The sequence below is a fragment of the Cynocephalus volans genome, chromosome 5 (assembly GCF_027409185.1).
Source record: "Cynocephalus volans isolate mCynVol1 chromosome 5, mCynVol1.pri, whole genome shotgun sequence".
In the NCBI taxonomy this organism is placed as follows: domain Eukaryota; kingdom Metazoa; phylum Chordata; class Mammalia; order Dermoptera; family Cynocephalidae; genus Cynocephalus; species Cynocephalus volans.
In genome coordinates, this window is record NC_084464.1 from 122,414,106 (window position 1) to 122,429,517 (window position 15,412).

Below are 15,412 nucleotides of genomic sequence, written 5' to 3' on the forward strand. Positions count from 1 at the left end.
CTAGACCTGTACCTCTCACCGTATACCAAAATAGACTCAAAACGGATTAAATAATTAAATATGCATCCTCAAAAAATTAAACTCCTTAAAGAAAACATACAGGAAACACTCCAGGAAGTAGGAGTGGGTACAGACTTCATGAATATGACCTCCAAAACACAGGCAACTAAAGGAAAAATAAACAAATGGGATTATATCAAACTAAAAAGCTTCTGCACAGCAAAAGAAACAATCAACAAAGTGAAAAGACAACCAACAGAGTGGGAGAAAATATTTGCAAAATAAACATCTGACAAAGGATTAATATCCAGAATATACGAGGAACTCAAACAACTTTACAGCAAAAAAACAAATAACCCAATTAAAAAATGGGCAAAGGAGGTGAATAGGCATATCTCAAAGGAAGATATACGAAAAGCCAGCAGACACATGTAAAGATGTTCAACATCACTCAGCATTCGGGAAATCCAAATCAAGACCACTTTGAGATACCATCTCACTCCAGTCAGGATGGCTAATATCCAAAAGACTGAGAATGATAAGTACTGGAGAGGTTGCGGAGAAAAAGGAACTCTCATACATTGCTGGTGGGACTGCAAAATGGTGCAGCCTTTATGGAAACTGGTATGGAGGTTCCTCAAACAATTACAGATAGATCTACCATATGACCCAGCTATTCCACTTCTGGGAATATAGCCAGAGGAATGGAAATCATCATGTTGAAGGGATACCTGTTCTTCACTGTTTACTGAAGCACTATTTACAATAGCCAAGAGTTGGAACCAGCCCAAATGTCCATCATCAGATGAATGGATAAGGAAACTGTGGTGTATGTACACAATGGAATTCTACTCTGCTATAAAAAAGAGTGAAATACTACCACTTGCAACAACATGGATGGACTTAGAGAAAATTACATTAAGTGAAAAAAGTCAGGCACAGAAAAAGAAATATCACATGTCCTCACTTATTTGTGGTAGCTAAAAATAAACAAATAAACATACAAATAAAGGGGTGGGGGGGAAGAAGACACAACAATCACAACAATTCCTTGAACTTTTTAAGACAAGTGAACAGATATGATGTAGGGGGAGAGGGGAAAAGGAATGGGTAAAGGGTCATGAAAATCAACTACAATGTATATTGAGAAGTTAAAATTTAAAAAAAGAGAAAATGTGGGTAAGGGCTTTATAAGAATGTGTTTCCTTTCTGCATTATTACCTCACATTCTCTGATTATCTTAACATCTGATTCCTCACTAGGCAGTGAAGTTAAAGAGAATGAGCACCATGTCTGATTCACTCATCATTACATCCCCACACCTAGCACAGGGTATAGCTCACAATCAGTGTTCAATAAATATTATAAATACTGGCTGAGTAAATAAAGTAGGGAAGAGTAAATTAAAAATTATAAATCTTATTCTGCACTGAGAAACCCAGACTAGCTTAATCTCTCTACTGGGTATAGAGAAAAATATGGTCTCTGACTCATGAAGGCAGGTTAGTAAACGGGCAAAGGAACAAGCTTCTAATACAAGTGGGGACAGGTATACGAGAGGCCAATGACAGCATTAACGTCCTCATCTTTCATAGTAGAGAGTCAATCGATACTGTCTAAAATTGAAATATTATGTTCAAGCCTATTGAAATAGTTTACATAATCTTTTTTCTTAAGCTTAGAGGAAATATCTCTGGGAAAATAATGTCCCTGGAATGAGACAGTTATTTGAAATTCAGCAATTCCTTCATTCTCACCAGAGTTTCTTTTCCTTTTTTGTAAAATTAAGTTAGAATTTAAAGTGACAACTATATTACAATTCCAATTTCATAAAAAAAGTATTTTTTTATCCATCTTTCTGTCAGTACATGCATACAAAGATACCTAAAATGATTTTCCTCAATGACACTTTCAAAATTAGGAGGAATTTCACTTAATTTATATTTAATTTCCTGTATTAATTTCTTTATAATAAAGATCAATAATTTTTTAAAAAACAAAGAAAAAAGTTAAGATGACTTTCAGCAGTAAGTAATTGAAGAGTTGGCTGGACCACTTAATTAGATGGAAACAAAAAATTTATTTTGTTTTCTTTGTTTTTGTGGAAGGAGGTGTGGGAGTTACAGAGTTCAATTTTAGACATGTTAAGCTTGTGATGCCCTTGAAATGCATGAATTAGGATGTCAGGAGACAGTTGTATATATGAGTTTGGCAGCTCAGAAGAAAGACTTTGGCTAGAGATATAAATTGAGGCATTTTCTGGCATAAAAATGATATTTAAAGGCAGAGGTGTAAGTGGAACAAACTATGGGCAGAGTGTACAGAAAAAAATGGGCCTGAAGAGTCCAACATTCAGAGGTCTTAGAGAATACAGAGGAGGAGAAATTGCAGTCAAAGCAGTGTGTGGATCAAAAGAACAAAGAAAGAGAATTTTTCACACAGAAGAAAAATGGTCCACTATATCAAAGACTATTGATAGTTGCAGTAAGATGAGAACTAAAAGAGAGGAATGTACTAGATTAGCATAGAAGTTACAAGTGACCTGGAGATAAGCAGGACGAACAGTTCTGACAGAGTTATAAAGTCCAAGTCAAATCAAAGTGGGCTGAGGAGTAAACAGAGGTGAGCAAGTGAAGGGAGGTTGTATAGATATGTTTTGTTATGGTGTGAGGCAGAGAAATAAGACAGTGAATGCAGGGAGATATGAGGTCAAGGGCAGTTTCTTTTTGTGTGTGTTTGGTTTCATTGTAAGATGGGACATAAGAAGGCATGTCCTCACATTGATAGGAATGATCCAGCATAAAAGGATAGGTGGGAAGAAGAAAAATAAAGGAGACAGGGTGAACCATAGCGGCAACCTTCTCAAACATCAGCAATTTATGTATAAGATCTGTAAGATCTTAGCAAATTAATTCAGAACTTTAGATAGAATGTGATGCGGTTGAAAAGTGAAAAGCCACCTTTCACTAAGCCTCATGTCAGCCTTATCTATGTGATGTGTTATGGCAAACAAGTTGTATCAAACTTACCCTTAATGTTACTTCTAAAGTTTTCAGGCAGCAGAAAATATAAAGAGAATGGAACAAGCAATGCTAAACACAGAAGTCAGACACATTAATAAGATATTAAACTGAAGAGAATGTATGAATGTACAATTAGAAGCAAACAAAAACACTGCAGGAGTGAAAAAGAAAGATAGAGGTAAAAATCCAAAACACACAGAAATACAAGATTTATATATATATAATGCAAAGCTATAACATAAATTATCATCTTAAAGACCAACAACATACTGAATTAAGTAAAAAAAATGAAAGCAAAGTTGAAATGTATGACTTAAAAATACAACTGAATTAAAGATTCTGAGGATGAACTTCACACCACAATGAAAATAAATTTGTCAAAGAAAAACTTGTTAAAAAGAAGATAAAGTTGAAAACAAACATTCTCTTAGAAAGTGATTTTGTCATTTTCTCTGAACACTGATATTGTAAACATAGTGAATTATTAAGCAGCATATGGAAGAGTACTGAAATACTAAAAAAAAATTAAGGCAAAAACCATTTCATAGTAAAACACAAAAATACCACACAACAAGTAGATATAATGAACCACATGAAGTACGATTACTAGTACTCTTAGTACTATGGTTTTTATAGTGCTTGCTATGTGTCAGGCACTATTTTAAGCCCTTTTAATTTTTCATATGTAATTCTCACAATAACTCTATGAGGAAACAAATATAATTATCCTCCATTTTACAAATAAGTAACTGAGACCCCACCTCACACAACTAGTAAATAGCAGGCAGCCTGACTCCAGAGTCCATGTTGCTAACCACCATCTTGCACTACGCTATTATATCTATAAACAATGGAACAGTACATTTTCTAGGGTAGGACAGAATGATTCCATTTGGATATTACGAGAAAGCACGCACCATGAAAATTAACATATGTTATTTCCAGGAGCATTTCATTTCTTGGATTGCTTTGTATATAACTTAAATCCTACTGCTAAATCTCCTTCCAAAAGAACGCTAGAGAAATATTATTCTATAAAATAAAGAAAATATAAAAGAACTAAAATAAATAAATAAAAAGAAATTCACTTAGTATATCAATAACGAGAGGCCAAAATCTATGTTATATAATTACAAAACTCAGAAACATAATTGTTATGCAAAAGGGATTCTATTGATTGGATTCTGCTTGTTATATGATGTATCTGATGCTATAAACTGAAAATTAAAATTCAATGTGAAAACACATTTTGAGATAAAGAGCACACCATCCAAAGAGCTATAATAGCTGCAGCTTTTTTATACCTTCTTTGTACTAAAAAGTCCAAAGATGAAGCTCAGCTATTAATGAATGGTTTAAAAAAAAAAAGTTTATAGATCTATAAAATACACTACCATCAGAGAATCCTAATTTTAGAAAAGTAATTGCTTTATTTCTTAGGTAGTGCATTATCACTGACCTCCCTCATGCCTTGTTACTTTGCTAGTAGAAAGGAAAAACACCATGAACCTATGAAAACTGAAAATTGTTTTAATTCACCTGCTTTTAAAGGTAGTAATTTGTAGGTGAAGAAGCAAGTTACACATCTACATATAACCACAAGACTGAGAATTTCATGAGTTCCTGGTGCGTTACCAACTCTGCTTTATTTCCCACTTAAACATGCTAAATAAAAGTGTCATTCTTATGAACTCAACCAGAAAGATTTAAACCTCAGAAAAAAGTAAAATTGAAGAGTAATGATTAACATCAAGTAGCAAAATTTGAGCCTCAAGACAAATAAATCATCCATTTCTAGGCTTCTTTCAAGGCAAGAGCTTAATCAAATATCAACCCAGGTAAGCCCCAGTTGACTACAGAATAATCTGAATGAAATAGTCCCCAAAATGTCTCTATTAAATTGAGCAAAAATGGAAGACACTGTAATAATACAGAAACTAAATTCAGACAAAGACTATAGTATAAAAACCTAATTGCTACAATTTACTTTGTCTGTAATGTTACAGGAAGACAAGTTACCTTTAAACATGCTTTTAAAAAGTAGTTTATTTTAAATACTTATTAAAAAGTATATAGAACAAACGCTTATTTTTTTCTGCAACATATAAAATATATCTTAATTTAGCACCTTACCTTAGACCAAAGACATGTGATTGTTCATAGTTGAATAAAGAACGAATCTTAGCTTCAGAATTCAAAATTATAAGTCTATCAATAATATCCTGAAAAAGAAAGACAGTGACACTGTGTTTGACTGAAACCATTAAATAAAATTAAATCAACAAATATTTAGATCTGTGGTTCTCAAATTTGGCTTTACCTGGGGAGCTGTTAAAACTATATATACACTAATGCCTGGGTCCCATTCCAAGAGATTCTGAATTAACTGGTCTGGGTAAGGCCTGGGCATTAGGATTTGTGAAAATTCCTAAAGTGAATCTAATGTTTAGTGAAAGTGGAGAACCACTAATTTACACCCCAAACTGGAAGTGGTAAGTAGCTTATACAGTCAGTTAAATACTGATTAAATTGCTAAAAATGTCAACTATTTTGAAAAACAAATATGAAATTGACAATTGTGAAACATGAACAGCAAATCTGAATATTTTTATTTAGTAACTATTTGAGATTTTGTTAACAGAGATTATCCAGCACATGTAAATCAGTGGTTTCCAAACCTCATTGAACACTGGAACAACCCAGGGAACATAAAAAATATATGTAGGTGCCCAGGCTCTACCCAAGATCAATTAAGTCACTATGCCTAGGGGTGGGTTTCTGGCATCAATACTTTTTTAAACTTTCCCAGGTGTTTTGATGCATAGTCAGGCTTCAAAATCACTGATGCTAGTGCAGAGAGAAACTGATGACCTAAGTGACAACAGCTGTCTCAAGCACTGACAATTTTAGCCTACTACACAATTTTGAACACTCTCTAAAAGCCTTTTTTTCCATAGTAGCATGCTTTTGTGTACATCTTTTGGTTCAGGCCTAAGAAATTTATTCATAGACAAATACATGTCTCATTGCTCATTTTCCTGACCAAGAAACTTGCTACCATCCAGTGAGTTTAAATCAAGATATTTCTGTAACCAATAGGGCAAAAGAAGGAAGGTTTTCCTAGGGAGTAAAGTCACATAAAATTTATTAAGGTCTTTGCAGATTATGATACCAGGACCATATCACCAAATAGATAAGAGGCAAAGGAATGAGTTTCTAAAGAGGAAGAAATAATGCTTAACTCAAAATCATATTTGAAAAATACTAATCAAAACATAGTAAGAACTGATTTTGTGTAAACTTACCTAGTAAAAATTTATGCCCAACACTTAAGAATGCATTTATCACTCTACAGATATCTTGCAGAAACGTGTAAATAATAGCACAAGAGTTTAAATCAGCAATTATTAAACTACTTAATAATGAAGAATAAAAAGACTGTTATTTTAAAATAACCCGTCATTGTCATCTGCGTCTTAGCTGGCCATTCCCTGTTTCAAAAATTATGACAGAACCTGAGCTAAACAACTCATGTGCAGTTGTTTAGCTCAGGTTGTGCAGTAATAGTCTCATCAATTGCCCCACCACCCTCTCTTCTTCAGTCTCTCTACTCTGTCCTGATGTATCTACAGGGATAGAGCCAAAAACTCTCCTTGACTTGCCCAGGCACCTGGATACTATGAAGTAGTCTTTGCAGTAGACAAAAAGGCAAAACTTGTTTGCTAGGTAATTCTTCAAATAGGTAGATATTTTTACTGCTTAATATTTATTGTAATTTTTTAAATTGCCTATTATTACCACTTTTTTACCATAATTAATCTTCACAGAACAATCTAGAATTGATTATATATCATTAACCTCCTACCTGAGAAGAAAAAAGTTGGCAGTTAGTTCCATGCATTATAGTTTCTTAAAGGGTTACTATAGATTTTTCTTCATTAGTAGGGTATTAGTATAGGTGACTGAAATTTGCCCAGCTATCTGAATACAATGCTAAGCTCAGACTATTTGATAGCCACTGACACCTTATAACTCTAAAGTCCTAGTTCTTCAATCTAAGTACTAGATACTATAAGAATAAAAATGATAGACAGAGACTATATTACCAACAGGCTAATAGAAGAGTAGATTGCAGCAATCTATCAATGATAATGCATTTTCAGAGAACAAACGTTACGGTAAATAATTTCTTCTTCAGAGAGGATTACATTGATGTATCACCACTTAGGGAAGAAAACAAAACTGGGAAGCCTGCCTTATGAAGAGCTTCAGCTTCTAAGCACCATAACGTGTCAATAAGGAAATCAACTTCCTAAATCATAAAGCAGCTTCACAGCAACAAGCTAGTGCAAATAAGGCCTGAGATGTGCAAAAAGTACACAGAAGCTCTATGTCTTTTTAAAAGATATTCTCCATCTTGAGAATATGTTTAATAACCTAATAGGCCAGACTGACACCAAGAATGGAAAAACAAAAAGGGATACCCATTCTATATAAATAGATACACATCTGAGTGCCTACTCCATTTACAATTGTCCCAATGGCCACATTTGTGCTATCTGATCCCTTTTACTTAAGAAACAAGCAAGTGGTGAGGAAAAGGTCGACCACAATGCCCCAACATCCATGCACCTGCACTTCTAGGAGTGGCTTGGAATTGGTTAGCCTATGAATAAAATTAAGCCAGTTAAGGTTCTTCCTTAGGATTTTTCAAAGTGAGGAAGTAGAGAAAAAGGCCACTCTCATATCTGGAGGTGTAGTGAGTTAAATGCTAACACCTCCCAAAAAAAGGTCCATGCCCTAATCCCCAGAACCTGTGAATGCCACCCTATTCAGAAAAATGGCCTTCACAGAGGTAACTGAGATAAGAATCTTGAGGTAAGATCATCTTGGATTATGCAGGTGGACTCTTAATCTAAGACATGTGTCCTTATAAGATAGAGAAAGATTTAAGACTGAGAAGAAGACTCAGCCATGTGAAAATAGAAGGAGAAATTGGAGTTATGCACCAAGAAGATGTGAAAAGCCTGGAAAAACTAGAGCTGAATAGGCAAGGTAGGATTCCTCCCTGGAGACTTAGGAGGGAGTATGCCCCTGCTGACACCTTCATTTCAGACTTCTGGCCTCCAGAACCGTGAAAGAACACATTTCTGTTGTTTTAAACCACACATTTTGTGGTAATTTGTTGTGGCAGCCCAAGGAGACTAATACTAAGGGACAGGATGAAGATATCAACATAGAGTAAGAGGTAGTTCATCCTACGGAGAATAGAGAGCAATGGAGTCTTCTCCTATAGAGAATACCATTTAGAGAAGAAAATACTATTAATAATTATAGCAAACATTTATATAGTGCTTATTATCTCTCAGGCAGTGATCTAAATGTTTTACATTTCATTTAACTCAATTCATTTAATCTTCCCAACAACACTGAGATAGAAATATTAATGCTATTTTTTAACTCTATTTAAAAAAAATTTTTTAATTACTTTATTGAGGTATGATTGACATAAATAAGTTGCACATATTTAATATATACAACTTGATGAGTTTAGAGATAAGTATACAGCTGCAAAACCATAACCACAATCTATGCCATAAACCTATCCATCTTCTCCAAAAGTTTCCTCCCACCTTCTTCTCCTTCTTTTGTTTTATGTGTGTTATAAGAACATCTAGTATAAGATCTACCCTCTTAGAAAAATTTTAAATATGTAATACAGTATTTTTAATTCTTGGCATTCTGTTGTCCAGTAGATCTTTAGGACTCATTCATCTTGTATAACCAAAACTTTGTACCCTCTGATTAATACCTGCCTGTTTCCCCATCTCTCTCTGCCCCCACACATGACTACTCTCTGCTTCTATGAGTTTGCCTATTTTAGACTCTATATCACATATAAGTGGTATCATGTAGTATTTATCCTTCTGTGTCTGGCTTATATCACTTTGCATAATGCCCTCTTTTAACAAAAGAGAATACTGAAGTCTAACTTGTCCAAGGGCACACAACTAGTAAGTGGCAGAACGAGGAAACCAATCCCAGCAGTCTGGCTACAGAATACAAACTCTTAACCACTACACACCATGTTTGCCTTTCAACAAAGCCAAGATGGAAAGCAATAATAGAAAAAGTGGTTGGGTATCGAGAGATAGACACAGACACAGATATGGAGCTGACACCATTCAACAGTCCTATATCGAGTCGTCCCTGCTTTTCATGTAAGTTAGCTATGTAAGACAAACAATTTTCTCTTTTGCCTTTACTAATTCCAGATTGCATTTTTCTACCTGATACACCACCACATCTACATACCTTCATCATAGGGCTGAAAGTTAGGTGACAAAAAGTGAAAAGCAATAGAAAATTGCATAGGAATATTTTGTGTCATTCACCTTTAATTTACTAAAGTATGACTAGAGAGTTGCTCACAGGGGCTAGAATTTTGATAGGTACCCAATATGAAGCAATAAAATTTAAGACCTATTATCCCTAAAATCTAAAGAACCTCCTAAAACTGAGAAGAAAATAGAACAAATAGAAAAATATGCAAAAATAAATGCAAAGACCATTAAAAGAAGTGTCAATAGCCATTAAACACAGGGAAAGGGTTCACAATGAAAAAAATATAACAACACTTCTCACCTGTAAGACAGACAGATATCTAAACTTTGACCATGTAATCTTCTTAAGCAGCCTACCAGGAAACAGGCACTATAATATCTCACTGATGGGGATGAAAAAGAATTATTCCTTGTGGATGGACCTGGCAATATATACTACACATTGGTTATAGTACATATAAATTTACCTTTCAACCCAGTAATCACACTGCTCAAAATCTAGCCCAAAGACACTGTAGTAGCCAGAATTCTAAGATGACCCACAAGATTCTCAGGCCTCAGACACGAACTCAAATACTACTGTGAAAGGACTTCTGCAGAAGTAACTAATGTCTTTAATCAGTCGACTTTAAGACCAAAATAGCCAAAGCTATCCTGAGCAAAAAAAATAAAACCAGAGGCATTACAACACTTGACTTCAAAACTGTACTACATAGCTATAGTAACCAAAATAGCATGGTAATGCCATAAAAACAGACACATGGACCTATGGAACAGAATAGAGAACCAGAAATCAACCCATGCACTTCAAACCAACTGGTCTTTGACAAAGGCACCAAGAATATACACTGGGGGAAGGTAGTCTCTTCAACAAATGGTGCTGGGAAAACTGGATGTACATGTGTATAATGAAACTAGACCCATACTTCTTACCATATACCAAAACCAACTCAAAATGGATTAAAGACTTGAGTATAAGACCTGAAACTATAAAATTCCTAAATAAAACACAGGAGAAACACTTCAGGAAATAGGACTGGGAAAAGATTTTATGAATAAGACCCCAAAAGCACAAGCAACAAAAGAAAAAATTTAAAAATGGGATTGTATCAAACTAAACAGCTTCTGCTCAGCAAAGGAAACAAACAACAAAGTGAAAAGACAACCTACAGAATGGGAGAAAATATTTGCAAACTATACATCCAACAAGGGATTAATATCCAGAATATGCAAGAAACAAAAAATCACACAGTAAAAAAACAAGTAGCCCAATTAAAAAATGGGTAAAGGAGCTAAATAGACATTTTTCAAAAGAAGACATACAAATGGCCAATGGGTACATGAAAAAATTCTCAACATCACTAATCATCAGGGAAATGCACATCAAAACCACATTGAGATTTCATCTCCTTCAAGTTAGACTGGCTATTATCAAAAAGACTGAGAATAACAAATGCTGGTGAAAATGGAGAAAAGGGAACTCTTCTACATCATTGGTGTAGACTGTAAATTAGTACAGTCACTATGGAAAACAGTATGGAAGTTTCTCAAATAACTACAGATAAAACTGCCATACAATCCAGCAATCCCACTACTAGGTATATACCCAAAGAATGGAAATCATCATGTAAAAGGCATACCTGCACTTCCATGTTCATCGCAGCTCTATTTACAGTAGCTAAGATATGGAAGCAACCTAAATGTCCATCGACAGATGACTGGATAAGGAAAATGTGGTATATATACACAATGGAATACTACTCGGCCATAAAAAAGAATGAAAGTCTGCCATTTGTAGCAACCATGCATGAGCTTGGTGAAAATTATGTTATGTGAAATAAGCCAGGCACAGAAAGAGAAATAATGCATGTCCTCACTGTTAAGTGGGAAGATGGAAAGAAAGAAAAAAAAGAAAGAAAAGAAGGAAGAGATACAGACAGACGGACAGATGGAAGGAAGGCCACAATAAAACATTAACTTTCAGGAGAGAAAAGATGTGAATTTACTAGCGATGGGAAAGGGAAGGGGAGGGGTTCAGCCAGGTACTGAAAGAGAAATACTGCATGCCCTCACTTGTAAGTTGGCTGAAGGAAGGAAGGAAAGATGGACCATGATAAAATGTGACCCATAGTTACTAGAGGTGGGAAAGGGAGAGGGGGAGGGGGGTTAGGGAGTAACTGGGTAAGGGACACCAAGAATACTTTTGATTTGTAATGATGAACATGCTAATAATATTGATTTGATCATCACATACTGTACACAAATAGATAGTCAACTCTGTACCCCATACATATGTATAGTCAAAACTACATAAATAAAGGGTTTTTTTGGGGGGAGGGGGGAAGATAGATTTTTAGTGGTGGGCCTGACCCAATCATATGAGCAATTTTAAAGCAGAGTTTTCTCCTACCGGTCACAGAACATGAATTCAGAGATTCAAAGAATGCAAGAGGTTTGATATGACAGAAGTTCTCCATTGCTGAAATAGTAGGGACCACCAGACAAAGACCCAGAGCAGATTCTAGAAACTAAGATAAGTCACTGGCTGTCAGCCAGCAAGAAACCAGACAATGGGAAAAAAAGTAAAACCCACCTCTCTAAATTTGAAACATTCTAAAACAAACCTATCTATTAATTTAGTGGTATAACCAGGCAGAATAGAGATTTACTCACATCAAGTGATTTTAAAACAGTATTTTGATTGTAAATCCCCAATGGCATATATTCTAAGGACCCCCCCCAAAAAAAAAACACTGAAAAGAAATGTCTATATGCATTCATTGATCTTACTGTATACTGAAACTACATTTTACAATAAAACAAATAAGTACTCTTATTCAAATCACGAAAAGCTTGGTTCCCAAGCTTTTCTCAGTAAAAGAGAAAATATATATAAGCAAATAAGGAAATAAGAAGAGATATCAGTACAAATTCATGATCAGTTTTTCTATTAAGAATTAAAAAAAAAAAAATAGCCTGCTTATTCCCATTGGCTATTCACTGAAAAGCCTAGAAATAATGACAACTCTTAACAGTGAACATTCCTAGTGCCCATGTTGTAGTTCCTAAAAAACACTTTCTCTTGAAAGGAACAAGGACTCTTTGAAGATGTCTGGTTCCAAGCCTGAGCCAGGAAATGTACACAATGTGCCTGGAACATCTTACATTAGAAAGCAAGAAAGCAAAACATCAAATACTAATGTACACATATCCAAAGGACTCGATAGCCAAAGAAGAAATATCTTGATCATCAAAAGGAATAATGACTGCATTATATTAAACACATACATATAAAACCAGAAGTTCATAAAAATAATAATAATGATAATATTAATAATAAAATCTCCTGGAGCAGGCCTGTGGCTCTCTTGGGAGAGTGTGGTACTGATAACACCAAGGCCACGGGTTCAGATCCATATATAGAGATGGCCGGTTAGCTCACTTGTGAAAGCGTGGTGCTGACCACACCAAGTCAAGGGTTAAGATCCCATTACTGGTCATCTTTAAAAATAATAATAATAATAAAATAAAATAAAATCTCCCTATTGGAGATCACTAGAGCACCAATTCATCACTTAGAAAATTTATAAATAAATACAGAGTCAAGCATTTATTCTAACTTTCCTGAAAAAACTGTTTTTCAGGGTTGCCTTTATTAAGCTCTTTATTAAAGAATTCCAGTCAAATACAAAAAAATTACAGAACTAGAATCACCATTTCACACCTGCTAATGAAAAATGAATCAATGCAACACAAGACAAATAACCTAGTTTCTCCAATAAATCAATAGCATGAAAACAAAAACGGAAGGAAAACTGTTTTGGAATAAAAGAAACTTAAAAGACATAATTACTGAATGTAACATGGGAACCTTGTTTGGATCATGACTTGACCAACTGTTAAAAAAAAAAAAAAAAAAAAAAAGGCATCTCTGAGACAACACTGGAAACATCTACATGGTCTATATATTAGATGACATTAAGGGATTATAGCTAATATTTTAGATATGATAAAACCACCATGGTTTATGGTGGTAATTCAAACCAAAGCAAAACCAAACAAGTCCTTGTCAGTTAGAGATGCATACTAAATTATCTATAGGCAAATTGACATTATGACGGAAATATGCTTTATAATTCAGAAAAAAACAATGGGAGTAAAAGTGAGGAAATTGGAAAAGAGTAAGGGAATAGATGGCAGAATGTTCTTAACGCTGAAGTTATGTGATAGGTATATAGTAGTTCACTATACTATTTATATAAGTGTGAAAATGTCCACAGTAGAAAGTAGAGAAAAGCCACACATGTTTACATATGCACACTCAACACACACACACAGAATGGTTCCATAGTATAACTTCGTAAGGTTCCTGCCATGGGACTCCCAAAGAAAACAGAAATTTAACTTAAGTTAAATCTTCTTAAACAAAGGCTAAGGGCTCAAATCATTAAGAGTCTAACCTATAAGGTCTAATAAAACAGAGAGGTTACTGAAAAACTACTATACTTATAATAGCCAAATACAGCTTGCTAGACTTCAGGGATGAAAAACAAAATACAGCTCATCTCCTCATGTACCTTACAGTCTATTAGTAGAGGCAAATAAGTATACAAATAATTATAAAATAATGTGATATATACTTTATTAATGGACAAGGTGCTATGAAAGTACATTAGGAAGAACATATGAACTAGAAAAATGGCTAAGGAGAAAGGACAGTGAAGACTTCACAGAAGAGTAAAGCCTGAAATAAGTCTTGAAGGATGAGGAGGTGCTATCTAGCAAAAAAGCAAGGTTACATACCCACCAGACTCATAGAGAAAGAAAGTAGCTTGCCCAAAGATCCTGCTGATTAGAAAGAGGAATATAAAAAGAGAAAAGAGTGCTTTTCAAGAAGCAAGGATAAACTGTATGCCATGCAAAGGAATACAGATAAAGCCTGGAGACAAAAGGAAATCAGCCAAGATTTTCAACAACAGAACAACTACATATGGTTTTCATTTTTAAAGAATCACTTCGATATAATGTGAGGATAAATTATAGGCTGAGACAGAGAAAAAAAGGGCAGTTGGGATCTCACTGAAGTAATCTGGACAAGAAATGAGGGTCTGAGCTAGGTGATCTTAACAGGAAAGGAAAAAAGGAAATAAGATCAGGGTATTAGGGAGAGAGATATCCATATGATGGTGATTTATTACATGCAGAGAGAGAGGAGTCAACAATGACTTCCAAGTTTCTGGCTTATTAAATTGCATGGATGATGGTGCTATGCACTGACACAGGAAAACAGGAAATGCAATTGATTTAGGGAAGGGGGAACATTGCATTCAGTTGTAGACATAGTAAGACTAAGATGCTTATGAATTTTCCAGATGCCCATTTTCTGGTAGGAAACTCAGTACAGATCTGGCAATTGAAATCAAGTGAGTTGTCAGTGTACAACTGAAGCCATGGAATCATCCATGAGATAATTCTGAAAGAGATAAAACAGACAGGAAGAGAAGTCCATGAAGACAACTATGCAGGACAGGCCAAAGAAACTGAAAGGGAACCAGAAGTAAGTAGTGCCACAGCCAAAGGAAACGAGAATGAAAATAAAGAGAAGTGGATCAACCCTGTTAAATGCTGCAAAGTAGTAAATTAAGTTTAATGAGAAGGGAGTTCCCATTGCATTAGGGAATTATATATTTATTGGGTTTTGGCAGAACAATTTCAGTTAGGTAATGGGGCAAGATGCCAGATTACAGTGGCTTCCACAATTGATAAAAGAGAAAAAAGTAGTGATTTCAAGTACAGGCAATTTTTTCAGTAAGCTTGGGAGTGAGGGGAAGAAGGCAAACTATAGGGTAGTAGCTAAAAGAAGACACAAGTCAAGGGAGTTATTAGGAAAGTCTTTACGTGTTTAAATTATGATGGGAAGAAGTGATTATTTTATAAGGTTGAAATGTAATGACTTCAGAAGTGGAGTAATAAAACTGTTTGCAGTTAAGTGTCTTAAGGCTTAAGAGGACAAATGCCTTCAGTAAGTGGAAAGATATATTTGAA

The 15,412-nt window shown here is 34.8% G+C and overlaps 1 protein-coding gene across 2 annotated transcripts in view; it reads right to left on the reverse strand.

Moving 5' to 3' along the window:
* TBC1D32 (TBC1 domain family member 32) overlaps positions 1-15,412 on the reverse strand; it is a 235,283-nt gene that overhangs the window by 104,040 nt on the left and 115,831 nt on the right. For both annotated transcript variants that reach the window (XM_063097734.1, XM_063097733.1), the window contains exon 22: positions 5,157-5,245. In XM_063097734.1, the coding sequence (XP_062953804.1) occupies positions 5,157-5,245 (89 nt within the window). The remainder of the gene's footprint in view (positions 1-5,156; positions 5,246-15,412) is intronic.